Source organism: Narcine bancroftii, chromosome 2, assembly GCF_036971445.1.
Source record: "Narcine bancroftii isolate sNarBan1 chromosome 2, sNarBan1.hap1, whole genome shotgun sequence".
Lineage (NCBI taxonomy): Eukaryota > Metazoa > Chordata > Chondrichthyes > Torpediniformes > Narcinidae > Narcine > Narcine bancroftii.
The window spans coordinates 242,333,354-242,349,284 of NC_091470.1; the positions used below are offsets into that span (position 1 = coordinate 242,333,354).

At 43.3% G+C, this 15,931-nt stretch overlaps 1 protein-coding gene across 6 annotated transcripts in view; it reads right to left on the minus strand.

Annotated features, from left to right (window-relative positions):
* Positions 1-5,904: 5,904 nt before the first annotated feature.
* The window catches only part of LOC138755174 (collagen alpha-1(XV) chain-like), a 263,158-nt gene continuing 253,131 nt past the window's right edge, over positions 5,905-15,931 (minus strand). For all 6 annotated transcript variants that reach the window (XM_069920628.1, XM_069920631.1, XM_069920627.1 and 3 more), the window contains 2 exons: positions 8,502-8,614; positions 5,905-7,569 (listed from right to left, as the gene is read on the minus strand). In XM_069920628.1, the coding sequence (XP_069776729.1) occupies positions 7,350-7,569; positions 8,502-8,614 (333 nt within the window). In that variant the 3' untranslated portion in view covers positions 5,905-7,349. The remainder of the gene's footprint in view (positions 7,570-8,501; positions 8,615-15,931) is intronic.

The following is a 15,931-nucleotide window of genomic DNA, read 5'->3' on the forward strand; positions in this document are numbered from 1 at the left end:
TAAAATGCATGTAGGGCCATTTCTAATGGGTGAACTTGTGAGAAATTATGGGTGGTGGGTAACAGGAAATGTCAGGGTGAACTTGAGAAGCTTCTTTTGTGCAGATTGTTGTGATGTTATAGAATTAACTGCTACCATTTTGCAAAGCAATTGAAATAAAGAGCACTGTCCCAACATATAGAAGCAAGATGAGGAGAAATGATTTGGAGTCTATTTTGTATTGTACTCTGAGTTAGGTTGAGAGGCCTATGTTTTGTCTATGTAATTGCATGCATATTGCTGGCTGAGATGATTAATCATTCCATGAATTCTTTGAATGCCTTGTTTCACAGGGAATTGGTCTGAACTAGCCCACACATGAATTTAGTCCATCTTTATACAGACTGGGTTTTTTTTACTTCGTACGGACTAGTCAATCACAAATTAAACTCCTGACTTCAAAATTTAACTCCAAGATAAATTCCTCTTACCACGGTCAAGAGTTTCTTTGAGATTCCCAGTGTTTTACTCATTCCTGGTCTAATGCCGATTGGTTTGTTCTGCCTTATTGGCAGGGGCAGAGGCAGGAGCAGGGGCAGGAGCTCCCCACTTCCCTGGATTACTGAAGTTGGAATGATATTTTATGTGCCCAATCCTAGCCTGAGCAAAGTAATCCATTTGATCAGCAGCCTTTTCATTACCTTGGCGGTCTACTGCCAGTATAATATGACAGCTGGAGCCAGAGTATGGTTTAAATTATAGTACATAATGGATTTCCTCCATGTAATGAAAATGAACTTTTCAAGGTAATATGCATTTTCAGTACTTGTATGCTGTGGTCGTTAGAGCATCATTAGCTACGCAGTGAAATACGATGCTGTGGAGAGTAATCAGCCAAACAGACCCGTTGGTCCAGGCAAAGTGTTTCTGCCTATCAACCATTATATTTAGATATAATGCAATTGTACAACTCCCACCTCATCTTTCTGAGGCTTTAATAATTAACTAGTGACCCACTTGTAAGTAGGCATTTTGAAGGATTAAAACAAAATCTATCACATCTCAGCTTTTCCTGAATGATCCAAGGGTGCTTCTGAAGCTTTTAGAAGGAGTATTTTTTCCCCAAAAGATTGTGCCATGCAACGGCTATCTGAGAGCATTGAACACAGAATAAAATAGTGCAGGAAAAGGCCCTTCAACCCACAATGTCTGAACACGATTCTAAATTAAATTAAATCTGCTACTTACACACAATCCCCCAGCATATTCATGCATCAATCCGGAGACCTTTTGAATGCTACTATCATAATCTACTTCCACCAGAACACCTGGCAGCCTGTTCCAGCCACCTACTGCTCTGTGTAAAAACAAAATTGCTCTGCACATCTCCTTTAAACCCCTCCACCCCCCCCCCCCATCATCTTTTTGGAATTGATGTCCTCTAGTATTTGATATTTTTGTTCTGATAAAAATATTCTGTCTACTGTGAAATTATGCTTCTCATAATTAATTTTGTGTAGCTACATTTCCAGGGCCACATAATTGAACAACACTGAAGAAGAACATTAAGGTTGGTTTGGAGGAAGTTTCTTTCTTTTTCATTATTTTTATTAACATCAAAAAAATAAAAGTTAGAAAGATACATTATGCTTGAATCATATCATTCCATTCCAAGGTACCCCACGTTTTAATATTGTAAAAAAAAATCTAAACCCACTATCAAGAAAGAAGCTGTTTGGTTAAAAAAAAGTTCTTATCAGAATGATAAATTACCTCATGAGTCAACACCTCTACCTTCACAACAAATCAAAGATTAGAAAATTCATTCCAAAAGGATCCTCAGTGTTTGAAAATTTGAATTCAAATCAGAAATTGAGCATCTAATAGTCTCTTAATTTAAACATGAGATGACATCATAGAGCCATTGAGCACGTAAGTGGAGAAACATCCCTCTATTTGAGCAACACTGCCCATGAGAGAAGTAAAAGCTAATACATGAAGTTCAGATGCCGCTAAAGTTATGTCATTCTCTCCAACAATACCAAATAAAGTTAAGAGATTAGGTTTAACATTACATTTAAAAAGTGCAGAGAAAGTTTGAAATACTTTGTTTCAATATCTCTCAAGACTCTGGCATGTCCAGAACATATGAATTAATGAACCATCTCCATTGTTGCATTTATCACAACGAGGGGATACATCTGCATAAAAATAAGTTAATTTGACTTTTGACCTGTGAGCCCTATGGACTACTTTAAATTGTAGGAGAGAAGGACAGGCACATAAAGATGAGGTATTAACCAATTTGAAAATTACACTCAAGTTTCTTCAGAAATTAAAAGCTGTAGGTCCTGTTCCCAGGCTTTTTAAATTTTAACTCTCTTATTCCCAACAACATATCCTAAATGTTAGTTATTGAACCATTATAGAAAAGTTGTAAATTAAAAATAGCTTCAATTAAATTCTTATCAGCCCTCTTAGGAAATGTGTGTAATTGAGAAAGTTCCTTGCATTAATCTATTACTTGTATATAGTTCTTAAATCTATTTGTTTTCTGTAGTACAGTTTATAATCTATAGATTTTCTGAAGTGCCATATACTTATCTCTCAGGGTGGTGATTCAGATTACTGCATTCACACACAATAAGATAGCAGTTCACAACCTGGCATATTCACACAGCAAGTAAAATAAGCATCCAAGCCCAAAGCTGAAACAGATATTAGTCCCATTGCATAGTAACTAGTGGGCTGAAGCCTCTGGAGCAAGATCTGTTTGCTGTGAGGCAGCCAGCACCCACACCTGCATCAGTCTGTGGAACTAGAGCTGCTATTCAAAATGGCAAGGTTTTGAAATTTGCTTACCCATAACATGAAGCCATGAAAAGTGTGGCTCCTCACCACTCCAATCCACACTTGGTCCCCAACTCCTTGATCTGACCAACCGAAGAATGGCACAGACCCAGGTTTGGTGTCCTCTTCTGACTGACTTTGTGCATTTTATTTAAATAAGCTCGCAGCCGATCCACTCCCTCGAAATGAATGAAGCCAAAAGGATGCTTGGTGCCTGTCCTTCAGGTGCAGGGAATGTGCCCTGTACTAGTTTCCCACTCAAGGGTAAACACAGCCCAGTTTTTACACTGATGGACCTAAAGTGTGGAAGATTGTCTTGGGCTGGAGGAAAATGGGGAGAGTAATGTCAGTTGCAATTTAATCCTGATTAAAAATAAGGTGATGCAATTTGGGAGGACCATCCATGATTGGCATCAAGGACTCGAGCAGTGCAGGAGAAAGCTTGATGGGACTCTGCCACTAATATTGAGGGAAGAGAGGGCTGTTCCTTGAGGATTTCTAATATCAAATTCTCTAACTTTAAGTAATTCAATCATCCATTCATGATGGTCTAAAACTTTTCCACCCTGCATTTACATTTACATCCCCAAAGGATTGAAATTCATCTGTTGTATGACTATGGGGGATGATAAATGCAAACAGCAACATCTTAAAACGAAATGGCCACTTGGAGCTCCTGACTAATACACTAAACATCATTTTGCACCTTTGGAGAGGAGAGCAATCGAAAAAGGAGATCATCAGACATCAAGCTTATTCTGTTATTCAATCAGATCTGAGCCTCATTTCTTTTTACCATCGTAGCTCCACGTTCTGAATGTTGGTGGCTATGATTATACGAGTTTCCAGTCTTTAAATTTAGCAGGCATCCATAACATTTTTGAAGACTAAATTCCAGATTTTAAATGTTCTTATTGACATCACATGCCTAACAATGCAACATATTACTCAAATCTGGATCCCAAAATATTCACATGTTGCTAACATACTGAAAAATGTTACTCTGAGACCACTGGCATTATCTCAGAGAAGATTGCCAGCAGTTGGTCATTAATCTGCTCCTCCCCTCTCTGTCAATCATTCCCCACCAACATCGCATTCTGAGACTGACAGAGTTCGACCTTTTAGCAACTGAGCAGCAGAGGTCAAGTGCCAGGTGTTTGATCTGTTTTATAAAGCTAATGTAAAAAGGAACATCTCTCAAAGATCCTGCATGTTGCAACAGGGCCTAAAAAGTGTGGCAACTTGGTGTAAGTGCTCATACTGAGTTTAAAATAGAAAATGCTGGAAGCATTCAGTATGCATTCCTGATGTGATCGGATGAAACATTGACTCTCTCTGCACAACACTGAATGCTTTCAACCTGTTCTGGTTTTGTTTTTGGTTCACAGTATCTGCAGTTTATTGTACTAATTCATGCTTAAGTCTTTGGTTTATAAAATCACAGGCTGGTTTAGAACAATTACGTAGAGTGACATAGGAAATTCCTTCTTTGTTCTCAAATATTTTGTGGAGAGGTTAAAACCTTGTGTTTATGATTTATGGCTGCTCTATGTCTTTCCCTTTAAGGATAATGGATTTTGTATAGTTACCACAGCACTCTGACATCATAATGTCGTGATATCCGAACGGACCGGGAGTTCTCTTCTTATACATGGAATGACGATGGAAAAGGAGTGAGCTCTCAAAAATTTTCTTTGAATTTATCCTTACTATTCATTATAATTCATTTATATTTGTTTGAAGTTGAGCATCATTATCATTTACAAAATGCTTTGCTTTACTCATCATTATGAAGTGCGAAACTATGAAAATGTTTATTCGCTTTTATCAACGGAAAATTTAAACTATTTACAGCTGCAATTACAAAGTTTGATTTATTTGGATGAATAAAATACAATTTGGAATATTGAGGCTTACTTCTCTTGGAAGGTGACGTGTTTTGAGATTGAGAAACATTAGAAGCTGTAAAGTGTCACCTACAATCTGTTCCTGAGCAACTAGATTTCAACAATGAGACAGGGTAGAAACTTACAAAAAAATGAATTAAGTTTATTCAGCTTGTGAAACATCCTTCATTTCAATACAATCTGATTTAGACATTTGGTTCATATATTAGAAAGTTGTTGATCTATGAAAACATTACATTACTGGTGTGGTCATTGAATTCCTCTGAATAGATTTAACCTTCTGCCTAAGTGGACTGGATCCGAGCTGTAAATGGACATGAATATCGAAAATATAATTTTGCATTGTAAACATATCAACCTTCCACTCTAAATGGACTATTTCTACTTTGTAAATGGATTAAATCTGGATTGTAAATGCACCCAATTTGTCATGTATCTAGATAAAATCTGTATTGTACAGAGATCGAATACAGAGAAATGTGAGATGTAACATTTTGGGAAGTGTAGAGCAGAGGACTCTAGGAACACATGATCTGTGACCAATCTCCACCTTGACAGATGAGTCACAGGGTGGTCAAAAAGGGTCACATTACCCTTCATCTGTCAGAGTACTGAGTATAGAAATGGGGAGGTTGTGTTGTAGTTGTACAAGATGTGAGGCCACATATGGAGTATTGTGTTCAGACTTAGTTAGCATGCAACAGGAAAGATGTCAAGTTGGGCAGAAGCAGAGAAGATTTATGAGGATGTTGCCAGGACTTGGGGCCTGAGCCAATGGGGAGAGGTTGAGCAGCCTAGGAGTTTATTTCTTGGTGCGCAGAGGGATGATTTTAAAGATGTGTACAAAATTGGATCAGGTGATGGAAGAGAGTCATTTGCCCAGTGCAGGGGAATCAGTAACTAGAGGACATAGGTTTAAGGTGAAAGGTGAGAGATTTAATTGGAACCTGATCATTACAGCACAGAAACAGGCCATCTTGGCCTTTTTGGTCCCCACCGAACCAAGTACTCTCCTTTAATTCCACCTACCTGCACCTTGCTCATAACCCTCCATTCCCCTCCCATCCAAATTTTCCTTAAATGACAAAATGGACCCTACCCCAATACTTCTCCCGGAAGCTCATTCCATACAGCCACCACTCTGAGTGAAGCAGTTCCCCCCCCCCCCCCCCCCACCCACCCTCGTTACTTCTAAATTTTTGTCCTTTAACTCATGACTTTTTAAACACAGGGTGGTGAGTATTTGGAATAGGCTGCTGGAGTAAGTGGTTGAGCAGGTAACATTTTTAAACATTGGATGGATATACTGTATGTATAAGATGGGCTTAGAGGGATATGGGCCTAATACAGCTGGATGGGACATTCTGGTTAGCATAGGCAAGTTGGGCTGAAGGGGCTCTTTCCACTCTGTAGATGACTGGACAACAAAATGTACATGCAGTATTTATTGGCTAAATCTGCATTTTAGAGGCCTAACTGTACTGGAGTAGATTAAAGTCAGTGTAAATGGACTAAATCTTCAGTGAGAGGGATTATGCTGAAAAGCTGCCACTTTAAATTTCAAATGTAATTTATTGTGAAAATACCTCAACTCCATTTTCACCTTTGTTTCGGAAAACAGGCAAAATGTTTAAATCTACCGATTGCATTAAATAAAAAGCCAACAGCAGAGTTTGCTCTTATTGGCTGGGCTACAAGTGGGAGAAATCCACCTGCCACCCAAGAGTCTAGTAAGCTATGGCAGGAATCACTGGGGTGGCCAGTGAGGCTTTGGGCTGCTTGCTTGCACTGTGGCAAAATTAGTCTGCACAGAAATAACAGGCAAAAGCTATAAATACAATGTTGTTACTGTTGATTAATACCACTCTCAGAAATATTTCAGAAAGATGTTAAAAAGGACCCAGTCAATGTAGCAAAAGCACTGAAAATGCAATTATATGTACATTGAGATACTTAAATGGAATACCATTTTGCAAAGTTTAGTAATAATAATGAATAGATTTACATTATGTTAAAAGGTTGATGCACTGCATTGTATAGAAATGATGGTGGCATACTTCACAAACAAAAGCTAATTTCCATTCATGGCAGTTTTGTGGGGAAGAAAGGATCCTACATTCTGGAGGTGAATTCAAAGTGATTCCCAGTGAAATATAACCACAGTGCTTTCCAATGGGTGGAAATTAGATTGACCTAATAGACACTGAGGCCTGTCAAAGCTCAGCAACTTTTCCCCTTGTACCAACTTGGCTTTGTTGTAATAAGCACAAGTTGAGCAACTAGTGACTATAAATATGGCATTTTTAAACAGCAGTCCCATTCCAATTACTTTTCACTAGCACCAAAGTATCAACAAGCATGACTGAGAAACTGCATGAGAACAGTTCTTTAGATCAAATAGGGTTTGCTTTGTTAATAATAAGACAGCCCGTGCAGATTTTTGAGGTATGTCATCTTTGGCTTTCATTTCTGCCAACTGCCAATCTTATCACAAAGCAATGTTTACGCTGTTCCACTTTAATATATTTTTAGAAATAAAAATGTGCCACCCTTAACTGGTTTTGGTGATGTGACCATAGACTGTTACAATTCCAAAGCTTTCATGGTTCATTATTTTCTCCTCCTGTGATCATGGAAATAGCTGTTCTCAATGCAAAGAACAATGAAGTTATTTGCGCAGTTGTATGCGTGCTGAACAAGCAGTTTTCCAGTGGTAAGTGGTGATGCGTTGCCAGTGAGCGCCATGTCTGTTGTACGCCATGCCCCGCAGTAATTTGTTGGAACCCGGCCGCCTCTTTCACTGGATCCATGCCATATTATTTTGTGAGGCCTTAAAAAAAAAATTGCAACAATTTTAGATCACCAGAGAAAATGTTAAGTTGCACATGCACAACAATTTTGATAAGATGTTAAAGTGATGCTTTAGCAAACCTCTCAGTTGAAAGTAAAACATCCCACAAAGAGGAGCCAATGGTGTCTTACCCAATATTTGTTCATTAAACAACAGCCGGGGCAAGAGGTGCATGTGAATGCCAAGAGCTGGAAGGTTTTCTTTCATGTCTCACACCTTCTTCGTCATTGCTGGGTCAAAATCTAACAGCATGAAGTTCCTTCTTCAGATGGTTTGCAGAACTTCAAAAATTTGGCTCATCAATAATTTCTCAAGGGCAATAGGGATTTATCATAAATGCTTGTCTAGCCAGTGTAAGGTAAAACATCATGAGATGGGAATGTGTAAGGAGTTACCCTGTACAGGGCTGTAACAAGATGTGAATGCATCCTTGTACTTACAAGATAAGAGAGACATTGATGGATTGAGAGGCAGGAAGCTAGCAGGGAAAGGATAGCAACAGTTTTAGTCATTGGACAAGTAATGATATGATGATGTTCTAAGCATGTATCCAAGGGTATAAAAAATCACCATTTTGCTGATAACGGCAGAATGCATTCTCCGACTAACATTGTTAGTCGCAAGTGTTACAATCCGGTAATAAAGAACAAAGAACCCTGATTTCGACTCAGTCTGGTGTTTGTCTCACTCATTCATGAACAAAGCAGACCTAACACCAGTGGTGGGCATGGTATTGGAAATTAATGAATAAAATAGTCAGATTAACAGCTATTTCATCCCATTGCAGGGTGCAATATGATCAAGTTTCTCCAGCACTACACTTCAAGAAAAGCCCTTTCATGTGTATGTATGATCCCAAGGTCAAAAATGTTCTTGGTATTTGCCTTAGTTCTTTGTGGGGAAATTCTTACCAGGAAGAATCCTTCATGACATTTCTTCCATCAAAGGAGTATATAGGAATATCTCTGTTGAAAGTAGCACGACTTTTAAAGATAGATTCCCAGCTGTCAAAAAGTACTTGCCCCTGTCAAAAAGAAACAAGGGCTTAATAATCCAAATTAGTTTTCTGTTTTCCAAGAGATGGACATTAATATTTGCTTGATTCTATGGTAAAACCCCTGCTAGCTGGCACCTATGGAGATTGTTTGATGCTGGATAAGTGTTTTTTCTGATTGCTTGAGACTTACAATGCTTAACAAATACACCTGCATTAAAAATAAATAGTTTAAAAGACAAAAAGACTGTACTGTACTTACACTGAACAACTTCACTAGAAATGAATGCATATAAACCTTAAAGCATTTAACTTTATTTTCAATCACATTATTTGAAAATATAGCTGTCACTGCATCTGCTCATTCTTCCCCTCCCAAGTTTACAGATAAAGCCTCTGACCGGGGTGACTCTTACTAAGCAGGGATAAAGAGACATTTTAAGAGAGTCACCCCAATGGCAAGCGACATCAACCAGTTCTTCATCCTGGGTGACACCATTTTATTCCGCTGCTGTGAGGAAGGCACTTCACTGGCTGAATAGTTGCTTCCATCTTCACTAAAGGGTTTATGTGTTACTTCAAAGAAAATTTACAATTTTAAACGTGTGTGGCGGCTCACCACGAGACTGGCGAACCAGCCCCGCTTGTAAGCCATGCGGCGGGGGTTTTCCCTTCCTCCCAGAACAGGGCTCAGAAGCCTGCACTGGGAGACCACATGACGCCTGGGTGATGTCAGCACCCTCCGGCACTGTTCTTGCTGGGAGTATAAGTGCAGCCCAGCAGCCTGCAATAAACTAGTCTGCTCACTGAGCTCAACCCCTCTGGTTGTGTGTGTTATTGCAGGAGCAGTGTAGCTGCCGCTACAATCGGTGACCCTGACTGGTTCAAACGTCTTTGAACCCATCATGAGTGAGCCTGGGATCAGCGCTATAGCCGTGAAACTGCCTGAATTCTGGGTTCAGGAGCCGGAGTCCTGGTTCGGACACGCAGCAGAGTCTCAGTTTCACCTCCACCAGATTTTGTCCAACACGACCGAATTCTACCATGTGGTTGCCGCCCTGGACCAGGCCACCACCAGACGAGCGCTGCACCTTGTTCAGCACCCACCCGCCGAAGAGAAATATGAGACCATCAAGCGAGTACTTACCGGATCCCTCGGACTATCCAGACACCAGCTTGTCGCTCAGATGCTGCACTTTGATGTCCTGGGGTACTGGTCCCCGATGGAGCTGATGGACAAGATGCTCACGCTCATGGGTAAGCACACCAACTGCCCACTCTTCGAGCGCATTTTCCTCGACCGTATGCCCGGGGAAATCCGGCTGCTGCTGGTCCAGGAAAGCTTAACTGACCAGAGGAAGGTGACCTAGAAGGCCCAAGAGCTATGGCTTGCACGATTCCCAGAGGGCTCAGCAGTCCAGTTGGTCATGAGGCACAGGTACGACCACGCCAAGCCCGCCCCTAGCGCTCTGGTAGAGCATCCGGCACCTGCAGGGGCCCCCAAGAGCATAAACAAAGCTACAGCATCTGCTCCAGGCCTCTGCTTCTACCATCAGCACTGGGAAGCCAAGGCTTGGAAGTGTTGTTAGCCCTGCTCATTCCAGGGAAACGACCAGGCCAACCGCTGTTAATGGCTGCGGCGACTGGCCAGGGACACAGCCTCCTCTACCTGCGGGAGCCCAGATCAGCGTCATCCAGGCCACGGTCATCAAGTCCAGGAACCAACCTCGTGGACCTCCCCTCTGTGCGGCCAACGCAACAGAAATCTGGACGTATGGAGGCAAGATAGTACACTTCCAGATCGGCCAACATAATTTCACGTGGAGGTTCACCGTCTTGTCCCTACCGACTGCCATCCTGGGTGCAGACTTCCTGCTTGCACAAGCTCCTGGTGGACATTCGAGGGTGGCGCCTGGTGCCTCCTGCTTGGAGCAACCGCAGATGGCCACGATCAGCATGCCCAGAGATGAGTTCCAGTGAATCCTGGACAAGTTCCCAACAATTCTCAAGCCACAGTTCTCTGCTGCTTCACCCTGGGCCCAGTGGTTCATGCCAAGGCATGCCGGCTTCCACCTGACAAGTTCCAGGTGGTGAAGGAGGAATTTTCGCACTTGTTGGAACTGGGGATAATTCGGCGGTCCGATAACCTGTGGGCCTCGGCGCTCCACCTGGTCCCAAAAGCCTCCGGCAGCTGGCATCCCTGTGGAGACTATCGACAGCTCAATGAGGCAACAGTTCCTGACCGTTACCCCATCCCTCACATCCAAGACTTTACAGCCAACCTGCGCGATACGAGGGTTTTCTCCAAGGTTGACCTGGTGTGCGGATATCACCAGATCCCGGTGCACCCTGAGGACATACCCAAGATGGCCATCGTCACCCCCTTTGGTTTGTTCGAATTCCTGCGCATGTCGCTTGGGCTCAAGAACGCCGCTCAGACTTTCCAGCGTCTCATGGACTCTGTGGGCAGGGACTTAGATTTTGTCTTTATTTATTTGGACGACATCCTCGTCACCAGCAAGGACCAGGCGCAACACAAGGCCCACCTACGTGCCCTTTTATCCCAGCTGGCCGATTTTGGCCTTACCATCAAACCGGCCAAGTGCCAGTTCGGGAAAGAGTCCATGCAATTCCTGGGCCATACCTTCGCGGCTGAAGGAGCCATGCCCGCCGCTGCGAAGGTCGCTGCTATCAGGGAGTTCCTATGCCTGGAAAGCTGAAGAGGCTGCAGGAGTTCGTGGGTATGTTTAACTTTTACAACCGCTTCATCCTGGGAGCTGCACGCATCATGCAGCCGCTATTCGTGCTCATCACAGCCAATCACAAAATGCTTGCTTGGAACCCAGAAGCCTGCACCGCATTCGAGGCACACCAGGCTCGCCCACCCGCACACTGACCTGCATATGGCACTCTTTGTCGATGCCTCTGCAACAGCCGTCGGTGCATCCTGGAGCAGCAGGTGACTGGACATTTGAAGCTGCTGGCATTCTTCAGCTGCCTGCTCCGCCCACTGGAATGCAAGTATAGTGCCTTTGACCACGTTACTGGGCATATACCTGGCGGTGCGGCATTTCCGCTATTTTTTGGAGAAGAGGACTTTTACCATCTTAACCGACCACAAACCCTTCACTTAGGCGCTCGTGATGGTAAAGGATCCCTGGTCATCCTGCCAGCAGCGTCACCTCTCCTTCATGTTGAAGTTTACCACCGACATCCGGCACAAGGCAGGGAAGGACAATATGGTTGCTGATGCACTCTCGCAACCGGCCATCTGAACGCTGAGGCCAGGCCTGGACTTCGACCAGCTCAGCTGGGACTAGAAGTCTGATGAGGAGACGAGGGCCTTCAAGTCCGCCATCATGGGCCTGCGGTTCCGAGACCTCCTGACTCCAAGCGGCAAAGGCACCATCCAGTGTGATATCTCCATGGGCACCCCAGCAGTGGCACAGGCAGGTCTTCCGTCACATCCGCGACCTTTCACATCCGTCCATCAGGTCCACGGTCCGGATGGTGGCAGAACGGTTCATATGGCATGGGCTGTGGAAGCAGATTGTGGGCTGGGCGAGAACATGCACCCATTGCCAGATGTCCAAAGCACAACAAGGCACCCGTACAGGAGTTCAAGCATGTCTGGGAACGGTTCAGCCACGTTCACATGGACATCGTCGGGCCCTTACCTGTTTCCAGGGGCAACCGTTACCTGTTTACGATGGTGGACCTCACCACTCACTGGTCCGAGGCAATCCAGATGCCTCCACCGACTCCTGCTCTCGAGCACTGTTGCAAGGTTGGGTTGCCTGGTTCGGTGTCCTGGGTCACCTCAGGAAGCCCAGTTCACATCTGCGCTCTGGGCACAGCTCGCCAACAGGTTGGGGACCCAGCTACACCACACCACGGCCTATCACCCTCAGGCCAATGGACTGGTCGAACATCTGCATCGTCACCTTAAGTCAGCACTCATGGCCCGCCTCACCAGTCCCGACTGGGCGGACGAACTGCCTTGAGTGCTCCTGGGCATCCGCTCCACTCCCAAGGAAGATCTGCAGGCGTCATCAGCTGAGCTGGTCTATAGTGCGCCGCTGGCACTATTGGTGAGTTCATAAACGCACCTCACAATCCCCAGCGGTTGCCGCACTAACTACTTCCTCACCTCAGGGCACACTTGGACTTGTTCGAACCCCCACCACTGCCTAGGCATGGCACCCGCCCGTCTCGCGTTCCTGGTGAACTGCTTTCCACGGAGTACATTTTCGTTCAGCGGGGCCAGACTGCGGCACCTCTGCAGTGACCATACGAGGGGCCGTACAGCATTCCGGCTCCATGTTCATGCTGGACATTGGCGTCAGGCTGAACCCAGCACACCTCGATCCCACCGAGCCCGTGGTCATAGCCCAGGCCAAGATGCGAGGCCGCCTGGTGAAGAAGAACATTGGCGCCGGTTCTGGGGGAAGGGGGGGGGGCGCTGTGTGGCGGCTCACCACTAAGCAAGGCAAACCGGCCCCGCTTGTAAGCCACACGGTGGAGCAGCCGGCCAAAATGGCGCCATTGGGGATTTTCCCTTCCTCCCAGCACGGGGCTCAGAAGCTCGCGCTGGGGGACCACGTGATGCCCGGGTGACGTCAGCACGGTTCTCAGTCAGGTCCAGGCTGGGAGTATAAGTGCAGCCCAGCAGCCTGCAATAAACTAGTCTGCTCACTGAGCTCAACCCGTCTGGTTGTGTGTGTTCTTTCAGGAACAGTGTAGCTGCCACTATACGTGCATATTTACCTATTATTCTATTCTTAAAACTTACTTTCCTCAATTTTTTTTTGCCAGTTGTTTGTGGCTGCTGGGTGCTTGAATTCTGGATTCCAGGGATTTTATTGTATTTAACCCTTGTGGCACTCCTGATCTACACAGGAAGAAATTATTCTTCCCTCAACTAGCACACACATCTAGCCAGTCTTTAGTTCTCCCAGTTTCCCCCTTCTATTTAGAAGCTATAACTCAGCTCAAATATGACTTAGTGCCTGATTCTACACATCTTTTCAAAGTCTTGACATCTTGGCACCATTTGAACTTTTAAAGAAATACTACCAGGAAAAATCCTTTGCTGAATCTTATCATTTTGGTCATATATTTTGGTTCCATTGCGAGTAGCTTTGTCAACAATTCTTGCTCTATTTTACTTCAGTAACTGAGAGTAAGCTTATACAATCTAGCCACTAAAACTATTTTTATGGATATACATTTTGATGTTCTTTTCCAACTGTTTATGAATTATATATAAATTGTGGCATGGTACTTCCCATGTAGGGAAGGCGAATTGGGGTTCAGTTTAACAATATTTTTTGATTTGTATCAATGAGACAACAACCAGCAATGGGAACTCTGAAAGACGAATCTCCCTAATCCAAGGGAAACAAAGCCAAATGTGGCAACCAATTGATGAAAACTCTGTATATATGAAGAACCAAACCTGGAACCATTTTATGTGCAACTTTCTCATAGTACAGCAAATTTCAATCTGCCTGAGCAACTGTTAGTTAATGTAAACATTGGGTTTAATTTGGTGTCCCAAGTAAATAGCAAGTTGGGGGACAAAGTTATCCCCTGTAACTAGAGGATCTGGGGTGCAGTCAGTGCAGCTCCAGCAATAGGCAAAGCTTGGGCTAAAGTCACAATCTTCTCCAAGAACAGGCAGAGCTGTGGAGTAATGGCTGTCTTCCACAGCAACAATCAGCTATTTCTAGCAACAGCCAATCATGCCGGATTTTTTTTTCTGTGCATATTTGGTTACCACTTAATTATTTATTGTCTGAATATCTGGGGACAGTATTTGGAATTAACATTATGAATGAACAAGACACAAAATAATCAGATATTTAGAATATAGCACTATATAGACCATTTGACCCTAATGTTGTACCAACCCATGTAAACTTTGCCCACATCAACCTAATCCTGCCCCAGCTCGCACCCATAACCCTTAATCTTTATTACATCTATGTGGGTATCACAGAGACTTTTATATGACCCAATTGTACCAGCCTCCACCAATACCCCTGCCAATGCAGTCTAGGCACTCACTATTTTCCGTGCCAAAAATAACACTTACCTCACATGCCTCCCCTAAACTTTCTTCCACTTATCTTAAGCAGATGTTCTTTGGTATTTGCCCAGGAAATGGATGCTGGCTATCCACTTTATCTCTATCCTTCAATCTTCTAGACCTCTATTAAGTCATCATTTATCCTTCATCACTCCAAAGAGAAACGCCCTATACATGTTCACCTTGCTTCATAAGATGTTCTCAAGTTCAGGCAACATCCTGTTAAATCTCCTCTGTACCCTCTCTAAAGCAGCAATCAGACCCCTTTTGGAAACTGCTCAAAGTTTATAGGCTCCCTTCCCTGTGAAGCAATCAAATTTTGGTGTCTTCCGTACTTCTCTCCTAACAACTACATTAAAAAAAAACCCTAAAAATTGTTTTTACTTTAATCTGCTGTGGGTCCCTGTTGAGGATGGCTGCTCTAAAGTATCTACATCTTTCCTGTAATGAGGTGACCAGAACTGAATTCAATACGCCAAGAATGGTCTAACCAGAATTTTATAGAGCTGCAACATTATCTCATGGGTCTTGAACTCAATCCACTGAATAATGAAGGCCATCTGTGTGAAAAACATCAACAAATTATCCTTGGAATGCTTGGAGAATATGTGTATGCTTTTGTGATAGTGGGAAAAATGTGTCCAGAACACTTGCGCTGAACAGATTCTATGATATTCCTTCTCAAATTGCACATCTATCCCACATGTGTAATTTATAGCACAAGTCTAAAGCAGTGGGTGGGGAATACTCCCAAACACTACCTTGACTCAGTTCCCTGTCAGATGTGTAAACTTTACCAATTTTGTGAAATATAATACTTTGATATCCATTTACAGGAAACATAGATACAAAAGACATTTATTTATCTCACAGCATCTTGATGCAACTCACCAGGCAACCAAACAGGAAATGTACGTTTGGTATAATGAAATAATCATTCCTCTGAAAAGTAAACTCTTGTTTATCCAAACAGAGCAGTTGAATGATTCTCAACTCTGCCAAGAAATGTTTCATTTCCATCTGAAACTTACTGAACTCAGTTTAGCTTTTCATAATTGATAATTTGAGTTAAGCTACCAAAGGAATGATATCGTTGTGTTGTTCTGTAAACATCGATAAGGAGGTGGGGTTATTAGGTGATAGGAAAAGCTATTACTTTCCACTGGCTGACCACTCTTCTGAATTAAAATGCTGCAGACTCAAGACCCTCTTCATAAGCCAAGGCTGAATCTCTAATACATGATGAAGAACTACCA